The 22,862-nt window shown below is 36.8% G+C and overlaps 1 protein-coding gene across 1 annotated transcript in view; it reads left to right on the top strand.

Annotated features, from left to right (window-relative positions):
* CHD7 (chromodomain helicase DNA binding protein 7) overlaps nucleotides 1-22,862 on the top strand; it is a 91,289-nt gene that overhangs the window by 47,213 nt on the left and 21,214 nt on the right. The window contains exons 6-14 of the mRNA XM_009289234.2: nucleotides 3,205-3,260; nucleotides 4,721-4,835; nucleotides 6,181-6,264; nucleotides 7,364-7,501; nucleotides 7,598-7,719; nucleotides 8,192-8,435; nucleotides 14,180-14,356; nucleotides 16,166-16,309; nucleotides 18,651-18,906. Of these exons, the coding sequence (XP_009287509.1) occupies nucleotides 3,205-3,260; nucleotides 4,721-4,835; nucleotides 6,181-6,264; nucleotides 7,364-7,501; nucleotides 7,598-7,719; nucleotides 8,192-8,435; nucleotides 14,180-14,356; nucleotides 16,166-16,309; nucleotides 18,651-18,906 (1,336 nt within the window). The remainder of the gene's footprint in view (nucleotides 1-3,204; nucleotides 3,261-4,720; nucleotides 4,836-6,180; nucleotides 6,265-7,363; nucleotides 7,502-7,597; nucleotides 7,720-8,191; nucleotides 8,436-14,179; nucleotides 14,357-16,165; nucleotides 16,310-18,650; nucleotides 18,907-22,862) is intronic.

Raw genomic sequence — 22,862 nt, 5'->3', positions numbered from 1 at the left:
GTTTGGAGTTACCAGATACGATGCAGCACTGTACTTGCAACCATTTTTGAAATGTACAGAATAAAAGGTAGAAATTACTTTAGTTCATGTTTGAAGTATAAAAGAATGTTTTTTCCTGTTGTTCTTAACATGGCATTTTGAATTCTGTTGAACACTCTTCCCTCTTGCAGAAAGTGTTAAGTACATGTATCACTCTCTTTCCAAACCATCACGGTCCTGACGTCTTCAGTTTGTGTGTGGAAATTTTTCATTTTTCTAATTATTTTCTCGGCCAGCTTCAGTCCCCTTTGAATTTCTGCTCCTGAACTTTGAAAAGAAATGGCTAGAACTAAATATGCTATTCAGCACAAATAGCACATATTATGGAAAGATGCGGAGTTTGTAGAACATAATACCTGCATGTTACACATCTGAATTTCTCTCTTTGCCTACCAATACACGATGAGAATTAGATCTAATTGAACCGTGTACAAATGCCTACATCTCTTCCACAAACTGAGTAGTTTACAATCTAGTGCTGTGTATCAACTGAGGGGGTTGTTTTTTATGTGTTGCTTTGCATCTGTTATTAATGTGTTCTGTCTGCTATTTTTATAGCAGTTTCTATTTCTGTGTTTTGGTTTTTGTTGGTTTTTTTAAGCTCTTACTTGTTTCTACACCCAAGCGGCTTGCTCAAATAACTTTTGCATTAGCAGGTATTACTGTTATCACTTCACTGGCAATGGCAGTGCAAGATTGTGTGCTCTTAAGTATTTGCTTGAAGGAAGGGTTCATTTATTTCTTCAATTATCTGCAGAGACTGTGGATCAGATTGTCAATTATGGTCGCACCTGGGCAATGATAATTTGAAGTGTCCAGCGTTGCCCAAGTCTGCCATGCGCTATTTTAGGATGTCTGCGTAATCAGTTTTGGGAGAATTTTGCATAAATGTTCTATCTCACCTTTTTACCTGGTTAATGTAAACGTACGTGTAGTGGGAGTTAGACAGTGACGTCAAAGGCATAAGCTGCTGTCTCATATATCCTAAACTGATGTATTGTTAAACCCTACTTGAGTGCTGGTGATTGTAACTTGATTAGAATTGGGTTTTTTGGCCGTAAGCGTGAATGCCAGAGTAAGATTTTTAAAAAGATTTTTTTTCCGAAATACTTTTTATTTAGGTGAATTTTTGATGCACACTCATAGAACATAGAATAACATAGACCAGTTATTACCTATTAGACAATACAAAAGTACATTTTACTCATGAGAATTACAGTATTTATCAAGATTTACATTGTAAATTATTGTTATTAAGTTGGCAGTTGACAGAAAATATACTTGACTGAAATGCTGTTGAGGGGAGTTAAATTGGCTAATATGAAACCTTTATATAAAGGTGTTTAACCATGTTGTCATTGTAAGATTGATGTATCTCAAAGGATTCTGATTTAAAACTAATCAAAAGAGACTTGGCCATAATACATTTCAGAAAATAAAAAAAGTTAATGTCTTAAAATTAGGGATGACTTCTTAAAGACCTATTTTTTTTTTTTTCCTCTGGGTAGTGAATAGATTCAGATAATGGGATCTCCATTTTTTAATACTTTTTCTTTTAATACAGTTTTGACCTCTAAATATGAATACCTTCTTGAGAAATCCTCCCTTTTAAGTTTTTTTGTTTAAAAAAAAAATCTTGATAGTCTTCAAATTCCTTCCTTTTGACAGTATCTTTGTAAGTGACAGAGAAGCTTCTTCCCTGTGTTTAGGGTTAGGGGATAGTTTATCTTCTTCAACAGAGGATTCAAGAAGATCAAGAAGTAGCACCAGGAATACCTTATCTTCTTCCGTTTCTTCAGGGAGAACTAGGTGGAAGCTGGTGTTGCTCCTCTCTCTAGAAAGGAACACAAGCAGACTGTACTGGAATGATACAGACACTAAAATGATAAAATTTCTTGCTAGTCTGGAAGAGAAGGAATACTATGTAAATCAGGGATTAGGAATGCATTAACTTTTTCTTTACTGTGCTAGAACAGAGTTTAATGCAGCTGCTGTTCTTTAATTGCACTGCTATGGAAGTAATGTCTAGCCAGCAACTTCTGTTTTGAGAGAGAATTTGGAAGACGACAATTCATCCTCTAGCTTCAGAGTAGTCTCTCTCTTATATAGATATATATATTTCTCTCTCTCTTTTTTTATATATATGTACACACATAAAAGATGGAGGCTGTTGACTTATACAGGGGTCAACAGTTTTGTCTGTTTAGTACTACATACAATATTTATTACAGATGTTGTTGTCCCTGATGAAGTATGTAAGACAGAAAATCCTCTTCTATTTAAAATTGTTCCAAAGTTCATTAGTAAACACCAACCGTTAATGTTGTGACATAAACTGAATTCTAAGCCTGTGCCTGGTGCACTGTCCTTAGTTTGTCCTATGGCTGGGTTCAGAAGTAATTCAACAAAGTATTACATGCCATATGTTATGCAATACTTTGGCACTAGGGATGAGTTAAGGGTAGCCTCAACCCTTAGCACTGAATGCCCTTGGTTTTGCTGGTTTATATCACAACTTTAACCTTGCTTTAAATGTAGGTTTTGGGTGTTAATTTAATTTGGCTGCTCTGTATGTGAGACATCTTGCCTGAGTGAATTTAATTGCACCATTGAGTAAAACTAAAGCCATGAACACTGATGCACTAAAATTCTAGCAGAGGTATAAGGTTTAGTTTTATATGGCTTCTTGTTTGGAGTTATTAACTATATGGAGGAATAAACCCCCTTTAAAACTCTTTTTTAAAACATTACAAAACCCACAATGTAAAGTTGCCATGAGCCAGCCAAAAATAATACATATGGCATTCAGGAGTGCAGTTGCTAATTGGCTGCTGCCTGAGAAAATGGTACACTTGGCTTCTACTTAACACTGTGGGTTTGGCAGAAAGCCAGATTTGGGGTGAGGTTGTGAATGAAGCTGCATGTGGTTAGGGAGGAGTTCAAATGATTCATGTCTTGGAAGTTGTAGTAAGCAGTGCAGTATGTACTTGGGTAAGCTGCTGGAGGAAACTCCTCACCCATGTCCTCCCCCTACAAACGCTTTCCTACACCTCCACTTGTCTCTCTGTGTGGGGACTGGATTCTGTATTTCGGTTAGTTTTAATCATTAACTAAATTGGGCTGTTTAGTGGTTTAACTCACATTTCAACAATTCTTTTCTTATAGATGGAGAATGGAGAGGAGGTAGAAATAGAGGAATTCTATGTAAAGTACAAAAACTTGTAAGTAAAGTTACAGGTTTGGTTGCTATTTTTAAGTTCACGTAACTTCCAAATAGTTTTTAAAAACTAATTTTGTAAATGATATATATAACTGTTACTATCCAACTTTAAACATTTCTAATGTTTAATCCAAAACAGTGGCAAATAAACAGGGGAAATACCTTGCATTGGTGTTACTGGGTTTGATAGCATCATCTTAATTTGTGTTCTCTCCAAAATGAAATCCATAGGTAAAATTGCTCTGCTATTAAAAACTTTAAGGCTCATTATGCATGCAGATTCATGAGCACATACCTATGCAGCTGTGTAGATCTAACTGCAACTATAGAGTAGCGTGCCTGCAAACTACTCAAAAATAACCCTTAACGTTGTTTCAAAACCAAGATTTGTGTTCAACAAAGTGTCTAAGAGAACAAACGAGATGGCTTCCAATATTCCAGCAGATAGCTGCCCCTCCATAAGAGGGATGTAATAGCGGTGAGAGCAGCATGTTGTTTCACTTCTGGGCTCTGAAACTGCAATGCAATCAGTATTTAAAATAAGATACTTCACAGCTGGATAAGCTCATTTTTCTTTTAGAAAAATAGCATATCTTGTTTAATTTTAGCAAATTTTCCATCTGAGAGTCAGAAATTTGCTTAAAGTGAGTTTCTTGCAGCTAACTGCAGATAGTTGACTTCACTTTAAATGTGCTGCCACCTTTGTACCTTTTGCACTATATTGATTATTGCATGATGTTTAATAGCTTAATTATGCTTTGTTTAGTTTTATTACATTGGCATGTAGTTTTTGTATTAACTATTCGTGTCTTAGACTTCTTAGCAATCAGAAAGCAATAACTTTTGACAGACTCTAAATTTATAAAGTGGGACTAGTCATTTTGGCAGAGATGCTGTTCCTTACTTGGTGTTTTCTTAAAAATGAATTACTACCATGGAACTGCATTTACAAGGGTTTTTCTTTTCTTTCTATCAGTGTTAAAACTTCAGTTGACTCATACGTGTCATTTAACTACAATGCTGTTCTCACAAAAAACAGTGTATAGCATGTTAGTATTTAAAATGTTTGTGTATTTTTATTAACTTCAAAAAACACTACTCTTTTCTAGAATATGATGTTAACTGGTGACATTTATGATAAATGTCTTGTACAGTAATTACATTTTAAGTATGCCCAATAAAAATCATCTTAGCATTGTGCCAAACACTAAATGTATGGGGTATGTATTTAAATTTTGAGTGGGAGTTGGTTTTTATTTACTGACAAGTTTCTCCATTAGTAAGTGTAATTAACAAATCATCTTTACTGGAAATAATAACCTGTATGATGAAGAAGATAGTGTCCAGTTTTCCAAGCATGGCACTACAATGTGCTAGAAAGATCTAGCTATACTAGTGGGATACATAAGAGTATGCAATAGAAGCATAGTTTTGAGTAAGATTTTCTGTTTCATCTTCTAGTTCTTACCTTCATTGTCAGTGGGCATCCGTGGAAGAGCTGGACAAAGACAAGAGAATTCAGCAGAAGATTAAGCGGTTTAAGGCAAAACAGGGCCAGAACAAATTCCTTTCAGAAGTACGATTTGTTTGTTTGTTTCTTTCTTTTAGGTATTTAAGGAATATTCTTATGAATTCTTGTTCTGTATACAAGCAGAAGGTTTTGAACAGCTGTGCGATATATCGCTAGCATTTATTCTTGTATAAAGTATAACCATTCTTGATCCAAGTCTTGCAAGTTTATGAAACTCAAGTGATTTGACTGTATACTTTTTACTATAGCTTTTTTCCTTGAAGTGGGTGGTTAGTTCTTTGCATTGTAAGCATGACTCTTACTGAATCAGTACCAGGTCTCTTTTCTCAGGAGCCGATTATGCCGGAAAATGCATCGCATTTTTCTGTGTTACGGACTGCTGCTCACTAGGGATTCTAAGCTTTTTATCATCAATTTAATTGCACTTAGAGCCATAAGCAGTAGTGTGGCAGGGGTCCTGTCAATAAAAGACGAGATCTGCTGATTTGTGTCTCTGAAAGCTTACCTTTCAGTAAAATGCTGTCTTTTGAGGGAAAAAAAAACAAAACAGGTTCATATGCTACTGTATTTATTTATTTTTACTATATAGTTCAAGCTGAACAAAACCTGTTGCAAATTGAAAACTTCCATCTGTTCTAAGTGAAGATGCCTAGAATTGCTTCTTTTTTAATTTTTTTTTTTAATCTGTTTCCAAGCGGGTCACAAGTTATCGTAAATACTTGGAATTTGTTCTTGTTCTAGAAAAAGCTATCAAAATGTATATAGTCTTTAGTCTTTTTGTCTGCCTTTTCTATTGGAGGGGATCTTAAAAGTATAAAATGAAACACAACGCTTTAGTACGCAACATAAGTTGTTGAAGGGATAAGAAGGAACATAACTTGTGATTTTTGGAGAAACTGTGTATGCATGCAGTGTCTTTTCTCTGTTTTTGAAATAATAATCTTTGAATCTTGCTTATAAAGCAGTTGGACAATTCCTGTAGTTAAAATAATCCAAAGGCACTTAGTGTACAAGGCTCTAATTTCTTTATTGCAAGCTGTAGTTTTCAAGAATGCTAAATGCATTGCATGCCATAAGCCTTTTCGATTGCTCATTAGTGAATTGTAATTTCACACTTCATTTAAAATATTCTTAAACATTCTCTCACAGTAAAAGGTTTCACACAGTAATTAAGAGGCCCAGTTAACAAAGTCTGAGAAGTCTGATTCCCTCACGGGGAATGATCTTGCTGAATTGTAGCATTTCAATTAACATGTTGAAGTTTGCCAAATATAAATTCTATGTCACCGTGACCCAAAATATTATTGCCTGGTGAAATATAGAATAATTTTTCCTCTTAGGAAGGGATAATGGAGATATCTTTTATATTTTTGCCTCTCTCCTTGAACAGATTGATGATGAGCTTTTTAATCCAGATTATGTGGAAGTTGATCGAATCATGGATTTTTCACGTAGCACAGATGATAACGGAGAGGTAAACAAAACTTCTAGTGCATTTGTAGTCCTATAGACATTGTGTTTAGAATTTATTGTTTAGAAATGTGAATATATTATATTTAGAAATGTGAATATATTAAAAAATTCAGAGGTACTCCCTGGAGGTATTTAAAAGACGTGTAGATGAGGCGCTTAGGGACATGGTTTAGTGGGCATGGTGGTGTTGGGTTGACGGTTGGACTCGGTGATCTTAGAGGTCTTTTCCAACCTCAATGATTCTATGATTCTATACTAGGGTATATGTGTGTAGAAAATAGGAACGTGTTTGATAGAACATTGCTAATATAGCAGTTTCCCTAAAACAAAGGGGTTTAAGTGAGAATTCCAAACTTCTTATAAGTTACCTATATTTAAAAAAATACAAAACAAAAAAAATACCCAACAACAAAAAAAGTCTCTGATATGTAGATCCTAAGGTGGTACTTAATACTGTAGAAATACGATGTCCATGCAGGTAATACAGAATTTAAATGAAAATTGCAAGAATCTTAGCTAAATGTCATAATAGTTTAGACATTGTTTAGACTATCTGTTGCAGAAGAGGTCCTGAATTCACTGTTTCTTACTTTTTAATGACTTGTTCTGCAGAACAAGATCACTTTGTCTTCCAGGAGACTCCCTTTTGGTCCTGGGAGAATAGAAAGCTTCACTGACAGTGTCAGTGTTTCCGTATTGCTCTGTCAGTGAATGGTGGTGGTTGGGTTGCCTGCTGGGAAGTTTCTGATGACACTGATAAGAAAAAACAGTTGACTCTTTAAATATGTGGTGGAGCATAGAAATTGTAACAGTTGGAAAAACGGATATTGTTTTGCTTCTAAATTTTAGTCTAACCTTAGTGATTTCAAATGTAGTGTTGTGCTCGTTTTGGTGGTAAGCCTGCATTCTCCGCGTTCTAATCTTCCTTCATTAGGTTATCAAGGTGTCAGCCTGATGTTTGCTTATCCTTTTGGCTGATTCAGACATTCAGGTCTGGTAAAGCTTTTTGAATTGTATCTAGCCTGCAGATCTCCTGTAAAAACGGTTACACTTTTATTCTTTCTAAATTGTGATGTAATCTTATTTTTGTCTTAACAAAGCCTGTAACGCATTATCTGGTGAAATGGTGTTCGCTTCCTTATGAAGACAGCACTTGGGAGCTCAAGCAAGACATCGACCAAGCTAAGATCGAAGAATTTGAGAAACTGATGTCTAGGGAGCCAGAAATAGAGCGTGTGGTAAGAATTGGCTCCGTATAGAGGATTTTATTTGAAAATAGTAAAGTAATGTGGTCTTTCAGAAACCACTAATGGGATTTGCTGTATTTGAAACAGGAGCGACCTCCTGCCGATGACTGGAAGAAATCAGAGAGTTCCAGGGAGTATAAAAACAATAACAAACTCAGGGAATACCAGTTGGAGGGAGTAAACTGGCTTCTTTTCAATTGGTACAACACGTACGTAAAATGTTGCTTACTGCTGAATCCTGCTTTGGAAAAGCTTTTATAGCTTATTTGAAACAATAACCTTTTAAAGTAATCTTCTAAAGCGAGGTTTTAGAATTATTTACATGTCTCATTTTTTGCTGCAGGAGTCATATACAAACTAATTTTGGGTGGATAACAATGTTACATGAATATTTCAGATAGATTCTTGTGGCAAATGCTTTTGCATGTATATGTGTTCACGCACATCCCTGCTGCCCCTTCCTCCCCCACGTGAACTTGAGAGGTACATAAAATGGATATATCCATGCTTATTGCATCACAAATCATAACATTTATTTAAAATGTAAAAAGATCATGATGTCTTTTCAGTGTAAACTTGCCATTCTAGAAATTTCTGTTTTAATCAGTTTATCTCCTTACTGATTTTCGATGTTTTAAGTTAGGAATAAATCATTCAGACTGTTTTTATTATTGTTTTCAGACGAAACTGCATTTTAGCAGATGAAATGGGGTTGGGAAAGACTATCCAGTCCATTACGTTTCTCTATGAGATATATTTGAAAGGAATCCATGGTCCTTTCTTGGTTATTGCACCGTTGTCCACAATTCCCAACTGGGAAAGGGAGTTCCGCACCTGGACAGAGTTGAATGTGGTTGTGTATCACGGGAGTCAAGCAAGCCGGCGGACCATTCAGTTGTATGAAATGTATTTCAAAGATCCACAGGTAAAAGCCCTTCACGATTTTTCTTTTTCTCTTTTTTGTATATGCTTTACTGTTGTTTATTAATCGAAGCATTGATGAGGTTTTTAGTACTGATATAGTAGGTTTTAGCTAATAATGAAGGCATATGTATTAATAAAGAGAGTGCTTTTTGACAGTAGCCAAGAGATCAGCTGGAAATAGAGGGGAACCAAGAGTCACTGAGCCGGTGCAGCTCTCGTTCAGGGTTTCATTGTTTTATGCAAGGTTTTCATTATTTTGCGTTCCTAAGGAGAGCTGGCAGAAAATATTATTAATGGAGAAACTACTTTAATTGGAACTAAGCTTAAAAATCAATCTTTGCCTACCATTCCAGGAAAAGACCAGCTTGCAGAAATTAAACTTGTCGATGCTTCTTTGTCAAATTTTATGTCAGATATATTTTGAACCTGTGTTACTGTGCTCAGGTTGAAAAGTTCCTATGAGAGAAGGAAAGCAGGTACAGAAAAGATTGGGGGTAGAAACAGAAAATTATTTGGAAAACTGAAGCTATAAAGAGCAACAGATCTCTACACTTAAATGCATGGCTTTGCCCAGAGTAAGTAAATAGGATTGGGGGAAAATAATGTGCATACATCGAATGTTATTGCAAAACAACATAATCCTCCTCACTTAAAAGAAAAAAAGAGTGGAAGTTCAACCTGATTTGATATATTGTGGAGTATTATTTCCAGCTGAGCTTAAAGAAGTGATAGTGGTGAATCCATATATTTAGATTTTCTGTAAAGCCTTTGATTTTATGCCACTGGATATTTTGATTAATAAACTAGAATGATATAAAATCAATATGGCACACATTAAGTGGATTTAAAACTGGCTAACTGATATTTCTTGATGTAACTGTAAATGAGAAATGATTTGCATTTCCAGCGTAGTTCTTCAGGGATTGGTTCGTGTCCATGAGCTATATAACACTTTTATCAATGACCTGAAAGAAAACATAAAAGCATTACTGGGGAAGTTTTCAAATGACACAAAGATGGGGAGAGTGGTAAATAATTAAGACAGTTCATGGATACACAGTAAGCTGTGTTACTTAATAAATTGGATCCAAGCTAACAATACTCAGAATAGCTAAATGTAGGGCTATCTGTGGACAAGGAATGGGGATGATTCTTAGAGTAGGGAGAGCTCGGTTCTGGGAAGGCTGTAAGGCAAATGCAGATCCTTTTGTGTCATGACACACAAGTTAAACATGAGTTCATACTGTGAGACTGTGGTTAAAAGGGCTAGTGTAGTGCAAGCATGTAGGAGGAAAAAAATCTTTATTAAAGAGTAGAAAAGTTACAATGCTCTTCTCTTTGTCAGTAACGTGATGGGTAGTCCAGTTCTGCCTAGTTCTCACTTCCTGTCCTCAAAAAGAGTGTTGAAAAACCCGAGTCCTTAGAGCAAAGCTATGAGGGTGGTTGTGAGATAGAAAATATGCTTTTACAGGGAAGGAACTGAATAAAAACTGTTTTGAAGGTAATGACTGTGGCACAACTTGACATGCCATTAGGGCAAACAGAAATAGAATCACGTACTTAAATCTGGTAGAAAAACACATAGTAATTTGTAGTAGTTAGAAGTTACATCTGTTTGGCCTAGAAAATAACCATTTTCTCAGCAATTTATCAAAGAAACTTTCAAATAAAAATCATATACACTGTTGTTAAAGAAGATTGATTTAAATAACAGTTGCTACACTGAGGTCTAATAGCTTATATTCCTTACGATAGTGATCACATTTAGCTTCTTACCTAGATGTATAATACACAAATGAACTGGAAATGATTTGTATTTTTTCTGGTTTTAAAATTATTTCTTATCACATAGAGATATTTTATATCAAATTTAAAAATTTTGGGTTTATACAAAACTGTCTCTACTGAAGTGTTTCCTGTGTTAAAAATAAATGTTTGTTTGTTATTTAAGCAGCGCGTGTTCTCAGCGTGTTCTTCCCTTTAGGATGCAGCAGTTATGTAGCATGAAACCTGAAGGAACATCATCAGAAAAATCCCACTTACTGTGCAGATTCTTAGTGTTATTTTGGCAATATCATTTCATTGATCTAAAGGCAACTAAAAGGATCTAAAGCAAGATGCTGCAGAAAGTTTTGTTCCCCCTGTTGCCATATTCTTAACTTGCGTCTTGCAATGACCATGGCAGTCAGTTGACCCCATAGCAAGTAATGACAGAGCACTCATGGCACAGAAAAATGAGTCGTTTTCTGCTAGCTTTGCTCCCTGAACTGGCCTAAGAGGAGAATCAGACAATTTCCATGGTTGGGGATAAAGGAGAAATGGAGTGAACTTGTCCTTTTGGTGGCAGCTAGCTTAGATGTGTCATGAAATCACCTTCTGTGTTCCATTCTTTGTAAGACTCTGTCAGCTGTGAAACGCATGGTAGAAACTGAATTACGGGGGAAAAAAAATCACTTCCTGTTCTGACAAAAAGAATCCCCATGTAATGTTCAGTCTGGCATCCTCTAAAGTACCATCAGTGGGCATACGATGGGGAATGAGAAAGGAGAGAAAGAAGGCAGGCTTTGGCAGTATCATTTCTAGTCCCCTTGCCAAACGCATCAACCCAGATATTGGCATCTTTGGTTTTTTAGGTCTTAACGTGAAAAGAAGCCTCTCAAGCTGAACTGTTTCTCAAAAAGACGATTGAACGTTGAGAAAGTCTGAGTGGCTTTGAAGGGCAATAATAAGAGACAGCATGCGTAAGAAGCACCTACCTCATCTGCAGTAGTGTGATTTTTCAGAGTCAACACCAGTAACCAGAGTCAAGTTGTTGTGAAAAGCTAGAGAGTAGTTGATAACAAAATACATTTCTGCAGTGGTGTGACTTCAACACTAAGGACACCACGCTACCAGAGGCATTCCCCTAAAATCCCTTCCTGCCTCACGGCTTGTGAGGGTCACGTAGGGAAGCCTGTTCTGGTGTTCTTGAGCAATATAACTGAAAGGTCTTTCTGGGGGCCTTCCCTGGTTGGAATATCAAATAAACCAGTTGCTTTTCTGTAGTATTCTCCCTCTGAGAAAGAGTTCTGTTGTAAGATCAGGAAAACTATATATGCCAAATAAAATTGACAGAGCCCTGCAAAAGAGTTGGCTTGTTTGTGAGGGAAATTTACTTTGCAGTGCAATGAGGACTAAAAAGAGAAACCACCTGACTCACATGTAGAAATGGAATACCTTGTACTTGGTTGATTTTAACTCAAAATAATGCTATTGATGTTCAGGACTTTTTCTGGCTTACCTGCTTCATTCATTTTGGGCTCAGTGGGTGTTGGCTTAAGAGAGTATTTTCTTGCCTGCATGGTTTTCATCCTTTCTGAGAAGCTACTGAGCTATGAACATGTCATCAGCATAGGATTACCTCAGATTTCTACAAAGAATGGTTAGCGTGCAGCAGATTAAGGCAGTACTTCAACAGTAGGGACTCTTGTCTTTCACCGAAGATGATGTAGAATTGCATTTTACAAAGTGGCTGCGACTTAGTTTTCCAGATGCCTCCCGGCTATAATTGGTTAACATACACGTCTTGCATCTGTTCTCTTGTTCCTCAAAGTGGAGTCTGAGGTTGGTTGGAAAAGACCATAATAATCTTTCACGGTTCCCATTGGTGGAATGTGCATCTTTTTAGAAGTTAGTTTGTATCTGCTAAGAGGTAATACCCCAAAACATAACCCAACTTTTATATTCTTCTCTAATTGTTGTACCTTGTGGCTACCTCTGTTGCTTGAGTTGCTTCCAGAAGAATTTCCCAAACAGAACAGGAAACTGCTACCTATTAGGAAGATTGATTTCCTCAAAAGGAAGAACTTCTCTGAGTAAATGGATGTGAAATTCCTGTGGTTCCAACATCAAAGAACTTCATTTGGATGCCACGCTGGAATAGGCTAAATTGAATCCTAGTTGCCTAAGAATTCACCTGTGACAATGCTATAGGTCACTTTCCTGATAGTTTCTACATTTAAATTTCTCAAGTGTGACATTAATAGGATTACTTGGGATTCTTTCCCATACTTCCCCAAGTGTTGGAGGCCTGAAACTGTTGAAGAACAACATCATTCACCTTCTAAAGCTCTTGGAGAGCTCTTGGAACTTTCTGCTTGATTTACTCCTGTGTTCTTCAGTACAGCATTTGACTGTCTTTCAAATAATGCCAGCTGTTGTGTCAAGACCACTATGCATATTTTAATGTGAGATTTAGACAGCTCTAAATATATGATCAAGAGTCCCTCTTATGATTTTTGTTTCACCCGGATGTGCCGCTTTATGTAGCGATCATTTTTGAAGAGCCCTGCTTGCCATACAGTTGTGAGGTTGCTCATGGAAGTGTTTTCCATTACTTGGAAAGAATCTCCTGGGCTGCATTCTCGTATTTTCACAGTTATATCTGGCTCATGAAAAGGTTACAGCATTTCAATTTGCTGGCTTTCTAAGTTGCCCACTTAGTGTATCTTCATCTGCTGTTTGTTAGGTAACAATTCTTTTTCTCCCTAAGATGATAAATGTTTCTGGACTATGCCACGAGAAAGCACTGTTGAGCAGGTCGTTACTTCCTCTGAAATACTCTTGATGTGCCTAGGCAGATTTAATGCTGAGTTCAGGATATCAGGTTTCCAATCATTTTATTGAGTCAGTAGCCAGTTCTGATCCCCACAGTTTGGAGAGGATTATATGCAGGTCACTTATAAAAGGATTCAGACTTGCACGTTTGAAGGAAGAAATGGTCACCTTACTGTAAAATATCTGTTTCTTTTGAAATGTATTCAATATACAACCCATGACATAGCCCTGCTTTGAAAACGTAGAATGGCTTTGAACTTGTGTGAGGCCCATCCTTAGAGGGACAGTATTTCTGTGCAGACCCAGTGACGCTGGAGATACCAAGTTATGTTTTTCTTTGAACAACATTGGGAAGAAATACAGCATAATGTCAGAAAGATGTTCATGTCATGATTTTGAATAAAGTTTATTCGGGGGTTTTTTTGAAACAGAATCTTAGTATCAGCCCTGAAAATAAGACCCTCAACTAAACAAATAAATAGTGAATATGGTGCCAGACATCAAGTAAGTCATCCTGTTGAACTTTCCTTAACAGAAATTTACAAAAATATCAAGGAAATGTATGCAGAGATATACATTCTCCATTTAAGAGTTCAGAGATTTGCATCTTTTCAAAGCTGTTTACTAGAATTGCAGGTGTTTTGGGTAATTGATGTCCACCAGGAAAAAATTACTGTTTATTTGGAACAAAATATTCTAATAGCCATAAAAATGAAGCCTTAATGTACTCCTGGCTTATTTGGATTGTTTGGGAGGACCGTCACATACCTTTGATTTAAAAGAAAAAAGAAAAATCTCTTGACAAAGTCTGAAAACTTTATTTGAATATTGCAGCGATACATTAATGCTTCAAGGCATTAGTATAATCCATATGAATTGCGACTGAAATACTTGTATAACATCTTTGTAATGAATATGCAGTGATTCTGTGGGCCTTTTTACAGGATTAAAAACATAGCTACCATGAAACTGGTAGTAAACTTACACATTTGTATTCCCTCATTGAGTCAGCAATAATGACTTCATTTACTTAAAATATATTGCCCATTGTACTGTTCTGTATTTTTAAAGAATGAATTTTGAAGATGAAACAATTGTACTTTCTTTCTTTGCCAGGGAGTTCACTTTAACTTTTGCTGTTCTTTTTAGGGTCGTGTGATAAAGGGGTCCTACAAGTTCCATGCCATTATCACAACATTTGAAATGATCTTGACTGACTGCCCGGAGCTGCGTAACATTCCATGGCGTTGCGTGGTCATCGATGAGGCTCACAGGCTGAAAAACAGGAACTGTAAGCTTTTGGAAGGACTCAAGATGATGGACCTGGTCAGTGTGTACATCTCTTACATTTGCATCTTCTGTATTTTATTATTCCTGATTTATGGTTTCATCAAAAAGTAAAATAAAAGGTTTTCTTCTCTAGTAAAATCATCAAGTGCTAAGAAGAATGAGGGAATGCAGCTGAGAAAGTCTTTAAAATACCTGGAAGCATACGCATACCTTCAGTTTTGGAGTGCTGATGTTTCATAAATCTCTTCACTGATTTAGACCTAGAATTATGTGGATTATTTTCCGTTAAGAGAATCAAGATAAATTTGTTCTTTCCTTTCTCTCTTTTGATGTGACCTACTCCATATTCACTTCTTCACATAGACATTTATTTAAAGGTATAATGTGGTCAGGTGGCCAAATACGGGTGTGAGTTAAACTGCTCTGCATTAATGTCAGCTCTAACGTTAATTGGTTGTGTGGCCATAAGGATGTTCTTTCAGACTGACTAAGGAAGGGAGAAGTGAGTTGGTTTCTGATGCTTACATAAATATGTATTATGTTATGTGCATAAAATCTGCGTATTAAGCATGCAGAGAAGAATAAGATGATGGGTTTTAAAGGTATTTACCATTTAAAAGGCAATTTTTTTTTTTTTTTTTTTTTTGTCAGAAGATTCTTTAAAAATGTGAGAGGAATGTAGTCATGCTAAGTTAACACCTGGAACTCAAAACCTCCTATTTCTGATAGGAATAAAGAGGCATAAACATTAGCTTACACAAGCCCTGGTGACCTATAGGTCACTTTTAGTTTCTTTTTCTCTGTTTGTTAAACAATACTTTTCTTGAAGGAGTCTTGAGGCTTAACGAATGAAAGTTTGTAAAAATGCTGTATACAATTTATTTTCCTTATTATGGTTGCTATTAGAGGAAAGCTGAGCTTATAGGCATGACTATACATGGAGATATGGGACTTCTCACTTCAGTTCTTGTTCTACTACTAAATTCATGTTTGACCTTGGGCTAGTTGCTTAACTTCTCTGGGCTTCTCCTCTAAAGCAATATGCAACTTTTCCCCTTGTCTCTGGTGGTCTCGTGCTCTGTTGTATGTAGATGGTAAGTAGGACTTTGCTTCAGGTTTCCTATGTTAGAAACTAACACCTGCCCTGAAGAGATTGATGCACTGAGATCTGTTGGAGATGTGGTAAATCGATGGATTTATACTGGAACTGATGGGATAAGTTCAGCTGTTATTTTGCCATTTAAAGCTCATTGTATTTGTGAAAGGGCTGGGACGCTGTGTATCAGTAAAATCTCTTCTTGTATCTGGAGGACTTTTGAAGGTGCTTAAGTAGTGAAGTATTTTTCTGGGCTATCTCCGAAGGAAGGCCAGAATACTAGTTAGAAATGTCTTGAAAAGAGCTATATGTAAGTAGCTGGGGAGGGGAGAGGAAGCAAAGATGAGAGATACATATAGGGGAAAAAAGAGAGAATTTTGTGTATTTGTCCATTGAAAATGTATTTAGATGGACTCCTAGGCAACTATTTCTTAACCTTTCAGGAACATAAAGTGCTGCTTACTGGAACCCCTCTGTGGGGAGGGGAGAGGAAGCAAAGATGAGAGATACATATAGGGGAAAAAAGAGAATTTTGTATTTGTCCATAGTATTTTTCTGGGCTATCTCCGAAGGAAGGCCAGAATACTAGTTAGAAATGTCTTGAAAAGAGCTATATGTAAGTAGCTGGGGAGGGGAGAGGAAGCAAAGATGAGAGATACATATAGGGGAAAAAAGAGAGAATTTTGTGTATTTGTCCATTGAAAATGTATTTAGATGGACTCCTAGGCAACTATTTCTTAACCTTTCAGGAACATAAAGTGCTGCTTACTGGAACCCCTTTGCAAAATACAGTAGAAGAGCTATTTAGCTTGCTTCACTTCTTGGAACCAGGTCGCTTCCCATCAGAAACCACATTCATGCAAGAATTTGGTGATCTGAAAACTGAAGAACAGGTAAACTTCTCCTGCACACTTACTTTTCTATTTAGATACTGTGAATTTATCCATTTTATTACATCTGAACTTCATTACTTGTTTTTACAAGTAATACCTATTTACTTTTTGGAAGACCACAGTATAGTTTTATCCCTGTTTTTTTGTTTGTTTTCATTTGTTAAGTTTTTTGCTTTTGACCAAAAGTCATTTTGCCTTATCACTGTTTTTTTTCATCCTTTGTCCATTGGTCATGCAGAAACAAGGGAAGTTTCCCCTTGTTAAAATGTGGTGTTTAAAAATGGGGGTGGGGTGTCTTGTAACAGTTGCTGGATGAAAATACTTCTAGACTTGCTTGTTCACTCTAAGAGAATTAACTTGTCAGTTGACATTCTTCATTAAGCATCAGTATCAGAGTGAGGGGACTGTTCTCTGTAACTTCTGTGGAGTTAACATCTGAGAGTTTTATCAATGACTTCTGTGCAAACAGGAACATACTTGAAACCTAGTTTAGCAAGAGGTAACCAAATGGAAGGAGATTTTTTTTGACTCAGAAACAGATTTCTCAAGCTGTCCAATGAAAGAAATGCATAAATCAATGCAAAATGAAAGACCCTCAGTGCAGCATGTTTTAGATGTAAAATGTAAAAGCTTCTGATGATCACATATAAAACTTAAATTTCTTCTTGTATGTATGAAAAAGTTTTCAAAAGTCAATAGGTCAAACCACCTTAACATTAGGAGTTAACTAAAGCATGGCATCTTAATTTAGGCACCTTAATTTGGCCCTTTGCACCCTATGATAATCGAACTTCATGACTGCATGCATTTTTGTGTGCAATTTTATGTTGGTTTTGTCTAAAAATTCAATTTCTGGTATTTCTAACCTTTGACTGCTTGAATTTGTTAACTTTCCTTGAGAGCGACTCTTTCATAGGTAATAGTCTAAATTACAGAACAGCTCTCCCCCCAGCCCCTTACCTCCTGCAAAAATCATAGTGTGTCCCGAGGGAATCGTAGGATATGTTTCCACAGATTGTGCAGGCAGTTGCATGTCAGTCAGAACGGACTCTGACCTGATTGGAAGTGAGCCAGCTCTGATCCAGAAGCCATGTAGTCTTGTTAATATAGTGTTGGAGCTGGAGTTAATATATCCTAACTCTCAACATAGCTTTTGCCTGGCCAGCTCAAAATGTCAGCAGAGCAGGACTGGAAATTTTCGAAGCCATACATGGAAATATTACTAAAATAATGCCATCAGCTGTGAGCAGAATTGGAGCCTGGATTGCTTGGACCAACAAGTTTTGGAAGAAGTGCCTTCTCTGCTGACACACCGTTAGATGTTTTGGAATTTGATTTATCTTTCAAGTGATGGGAGAGATTATGTGTTAATGACTTGGGTTTTCTCCTCCATTCCTTGCAATCCTATTCCATGTATTTTTTTAATTGTTCATCCCTCCGTACTAATTTATCTTTTTTCTCCTGAAGTTGCTTTATTACTAAGGGAATGATGTGAATTCAGGAGAAAGTGTCTTTTGTTCATGTTTCTGCTGTGCAGCTCTGCATCAGGAGATGACGACCAATTTCAGGGTGAATTATCAGCTCTTCAACGCTGAGGTGGTTTGTACTTTGAGAGACAACCTAAAACAACCTAAATGCCAGTCTTTTCCTATATGGAATATGTTTGAGCTTTTTATGTAAGGGACTTTACAAAAACTTGACAAAACTTAGCTAATTTTTTTGAGGAAAATGGACATTTCTTCCCCCCTCCCCCATTTAGGATGTGTCTTAAAGTATATGTTGCAAAACCTGGAGACACTAAAAATTATCGATGTGTTAAAAATTTACAGAAATAAAATGTTTTCATTTTGAGACCAGGCCTAAGTAGTTTTCTACTTCAGTGGATGTCAAAACTAGGGAAATAAGAAAAGAATTAGAACCAGATATCTAAAGGGAACAAATAGCATTAAACACTGTGTTTAGTGGTTAGAAGTTAACTGCAAAACTTGATCTTACAGTCAGATTTGCTTATATAGCTGTGCTTACTTAGGGTTAGCTCTGCATGACTGGTGTGCGGTACTGCCCTTGTCTAGAAGCATAGTTCTAAGTGAGGTCTGTTTAATAACATTCACTATACAGAAGGGTTGCACACTAAAAATTGACTTTAGAAGTGTATGTGTCACTGAGCTAACAAGGAGAACTCAGTCTCTAGGTCATTGAGGAAATTTTTTTTTTTACAAATGCGCTCTACTTGTGGGATCTGAGGTAGGAAACAAGGATTTTAGAATTGAGGAAATTGAAAAATAAATATTTGAAGCCTCGCAGTTTAAATTCAGTTATTTATTAAACATGTATTTCCTAGGTGCAAAAACTCCAAGCTATTTTGAAGCCGATGATGCTGAGACGTCTCAAGGAGGATGTAGAAAAGAACTTGGCCCCCAAAGAGGAAACTATCATTGAAGTTGAGCTGACAAATATTCAGAAGAAATACTATCGTGCTATTCTTGAAAAGAATTTCACATTTCTTTCCAAGGGTGGAGGTCAGGCAAATGTACCTAATCTTTTAAACACTATGATGGAACTAAGAAAATGCTGCAATCATCCGTACCTTATTAATGGTAGGCCTCCTATTTTTCTCCTCATTCACAAAATGGTTGTAAGGAAGTTCAGTAAGTTAGAACTTCTATTCTAGTGTCTTTTTATTTATTCATTTATTTTAAGTAGAAAAGTGAGATAACCTTTTAGTTTCTCTTAGGTATGGGTATCTGCTAGCCACGACGGCATTGCTTTTGAAGACATCTGTGCTGCTTTTTTCCAAGGCTTCCTAGCCCTGACAGTTAGTGTTGGTATTATCAAGTTTTCCTTTCTTGTTATTTCTGACAAACAAGACTTCAGTTATCATGCAGGTTGTTGGATGCTGGTATAAATACGGCAATTTTTTCTTCAGTTACGGTTAGCTGCTACTTATTTTCTTGCCATAGAACATTATGAGATAGTAACTTAAAATTGCTGAAAAGTTGTGGGGTAAGAAATTGTGATCAGGCCTGCTTTTATGGCCACATGTTGTCAGTTCATTTTCCTAATTTAACTAGTCAGAAAAAGATTTGTATGAATGTCATCTTAGACTTTAATGACAAATACTGTTTTTCAGTGTGATGCTATTGGTTTTAAATCAGGATTATCTATGGCAAGTACTATAGAATCATAGACTATCTCAAGTTGGAAGGAACCCATAAGGATCACCGAGTCCAACTCCCTGCTTCTCGCAGGACTACCTAAAACTAAATCATATGACTAAGAGCGTCATCCAGATACTCCTTGAACTCTGACAGTCGTGGTGCCGTGACCACTTACCTGGGGACCCTGTTCCAGTGACCAACCATATGATGAACCAGCTAGCTATAGCTGTCTGAAGTATGCTAAACTTGTATGTGTTGGTCAAATCAAATCTTCCCTTTGAGGATGTAACACAAGCCTCCGTACAGGGTTGCATTCTACTAGTTTCTTGTTTCCTCTTCCTTACTGTATATGATTTATGCTATGGTTGGTTTAATGCTGGTTATAAGCTTCATGATGAAAGACCGTTTTGTTCAAGAGCCATATGTGATTTCAGTTTTTTTATTGTATGACTTCCATATTGCAGTGCTTACGTTTTTTTCTTGACATTTTTTGTTTAAATCGGGGAAAAAAATGCTTAAACTGATTCACGAAATGACATCTAATTATATTTCATGTGCAAATTATTCCAAAGACATGATATAGGATTACTCCAAAGTACTTCAACCCAGCCTGGTGGGCTGCTCGGTTTCTAAACTCAGATGAACGTACAGTAAAGTAGCTTTGTGGTTCTGGTCTAGGGTTTTTCTTTGTTTGTTGGTTCTTTGTTTTAAGTTAACCCATTATATAAGTGAGTTTACCAGAAAATAGTTTAGGATGTTCAGGTTATGAGCTTTTGAACTTGATGCTTTTTACATTTCTTCGTTTTCAGCTAGTTTTAACCTTGCCATTATTTCTCCTTATTTCATGTTTGCTAAAAGAAATAAACTAAATATTTTGCTGCTACTTTGATTTGTCAAACAGAGTTCATGAGTATTGCTTGCAGTGTTGCCTACAGCAGTGATTTTTTTCCTCACAAGTCTTGTATCATTTAGTGTCTGTTAGAGACTGCTGAAGTCCAGGTGGCTATGTAGAAAATTTAATGTATTTTTTGATGACTGTATCTTAACCCTGATGAAGGGAGGTGGGTTTGTCTCTTGAATGCTTTTGCCTTTATAACAGTTTTGTGACTTTTGAATGTTTGGGCTTGCTTGGTGTCATGCAGCAACATGGGAGGTGGGTCAAGCCTTCAGATTTGAGGGAAAAATAAATCAATCCTGACTATTACTAGTGTGGAGATGGAACTAAACAAATACGTCCTTTGTAGTTCTAGGGCAGAAAATACTCTTACATCCTGTAGTTGTCTGAGCCTGAGGTTTTATTTTATTGATTGATAATTAACATCTTTGTACTTTGAGTGATGGCACAAATTTACTGTAGCTCTACCAAGAGGTCTTGCAGCAACGTTGCATAGTGTTCTGGTGAATGATTTGTTGCAGTAGCGACTTCTCGAGACTTAACTGCTTTTATAAAGGTGTCTCTGAATCCTTCTCATTTTCTTCCAAGTTTACAGGTTTTGTGAGCAAGTGTACTGCATGTGTATTTGAATATCCAAGTAGAACACTGTATGTTTTGTTTTGCCTAAAAGTTGCAAGCAAGTCTTCTAGATAATCTTCAGTTAAGAGCCATAGAAGGTTATATGATGGAAGTAATATGGTAGGAGTTGAATGTCGAGTGGTTTTTTTAGGTTTCTTGACTGGTAGATCTGTTCTGTGGAGGGGAGAATGGTGGTCTGCTTGAGACTGTCTTTGAGTAGATTTCTAGAGGGAGTTACTGCATTTTGTGTATTCTCCAACCAACTTGGGCAAAGCATTATCTGTCATTTTTCTTAGAGCTGGACTCCTTGTTTTCTCCATAGCAACCATTCTCAAGTATTTATACATCATTCCTTTTTCTCGAAGAGCTCCAAGAGCTAGCAGTGGGGAGTGCCTCTGTACTTACACATCTTACAGTGTAGAACATTGGAAAGGTTTCTTACTCTGTTCCGTATGCCCTCCTGAGCCTTGGAAGCCTCTCCTAAGTAGGAGTGGAAATGGGTGTTTCCCTGATGGACCAAGCACACATACAAATACCTTCCTTTCATCCCCTACTAAAAACCGGCTAGGATGGGAACTGGTGTTACAGACCTACAGGTACTATATCAAGCAACTTTTGGGTAACAGGCTACTTAGTGTACATCACTAAGTTGCAATTGAAGTAGAAATAAAAAAGACAGGGCGGTCTTTTACAGGGTTTAGCTAGGATAGGGTTATTATTGAAAGAGCAGGTTTTTGGAGGTCGTGGTCTGTTACGGAAGTGGGTCTTGCTGAGACCAAACTCTGATACTGAAAATTCACCATTCATTAGACCTGTTTGTGGGTTTGTTGTGGTGTGCTTGGCTTAGGTGGTTTGCTTTTGCAGATGCTGTGTTTGCATATTGGTTTACTTCATAGTAGTGAAACTTAAATTTGGATATTACAGTTGAGTAAGAAATAAATGATGTAACCAAGAAAGATCACTGAAGTTACTGTGTATGAACTACTTGACAGCCTACTATATCCTGAAATTGCCTAAGCTCAGTACAGAATCTGAGATTTACTACTCAAAATTCTGTCCATTTTACAAGATGGGAAGTGATATGATTGAAGGGAACTTGAAGGAGTGTCTGAATGCACTATTTTCACATGGGTTTATTTTTCTTATGAGCAAACCATTAGGATCAGTAATGCTTCGAGTAGGGAATCCCGATAAGGAAAATTCAGGGATGTAAAACTACCTTCAAGTGTGGTCACATCTTGAGTCCGTTAAGTTCTGTAAAAGCTAGTAGTGCAAGTGTATTGAGTAATACGAAGCTGTCAGACAGCCTGCTTAGGGTGGTATCTAGTTAAGACGCCACATTACAGTAGGCACTGAACCAGCGATCACACAGGGAGGGTGCGTTTGCATGTTTGTTTACAGGCATCTACTTAGAACTGGGATATGAGAGAGATGCTCAGCAGAATCCTGGCAGTAAGCTGCTGTTCCCCCCTCCCCCAACCCTGCCACCTTTCCTTGTGTTATTCAAAAGCAGTATTGAAGCTGAATATTGTACAAACCAGAAATATTTTATAAACTTCATTAAAAACAAAACAAAACAAACCCAGAGGGACTGAAAAAGACAGCTCCAAAAAAGGGTTTATTTGGATGTGAAATAAGCTTAGAATGAAGATTCCTAACCTTTTACGTAGCCAAGAATAGTAATCTGATAACTCTTAGAATAGTCCACTGTTTGTAGAAGTGACATAAAAAATGGAATAAAAGCATAGGAGAGGTTGAAGAGAAAGCTTGAACTTGGTCTGTAGTCTTCAGGTAATGATCAGTACAAGGAAATGTTTGCTGCTGTGAATATCGTTCATAGGCAAAAAGACTGGCAAGAAATAACTTTTGACTAATTCTGGAA

The sequence above is a fragment of the Aptenodytes forsteri genome, unplaced genomic scaffold (assembly GCF_000699145.1).
Source record: "Aptenodytes forsteri isolate BGI_AS27 unplaced genomic scaffold, ASM69914v1 Scaffold139, whole genome shotgun sequence".
Taxonomy (NCBI): Eukaryota; Metazoa; Chordata; class Aves; order Sphenisciformes; family Spheniscidae; genus Aptenodytes; species Aptenodytes forsteri.
Note: the sequence above shows the minus strand (reverse complement) of the source record. Positions and strands in the feature narration are given on the sequence as shown.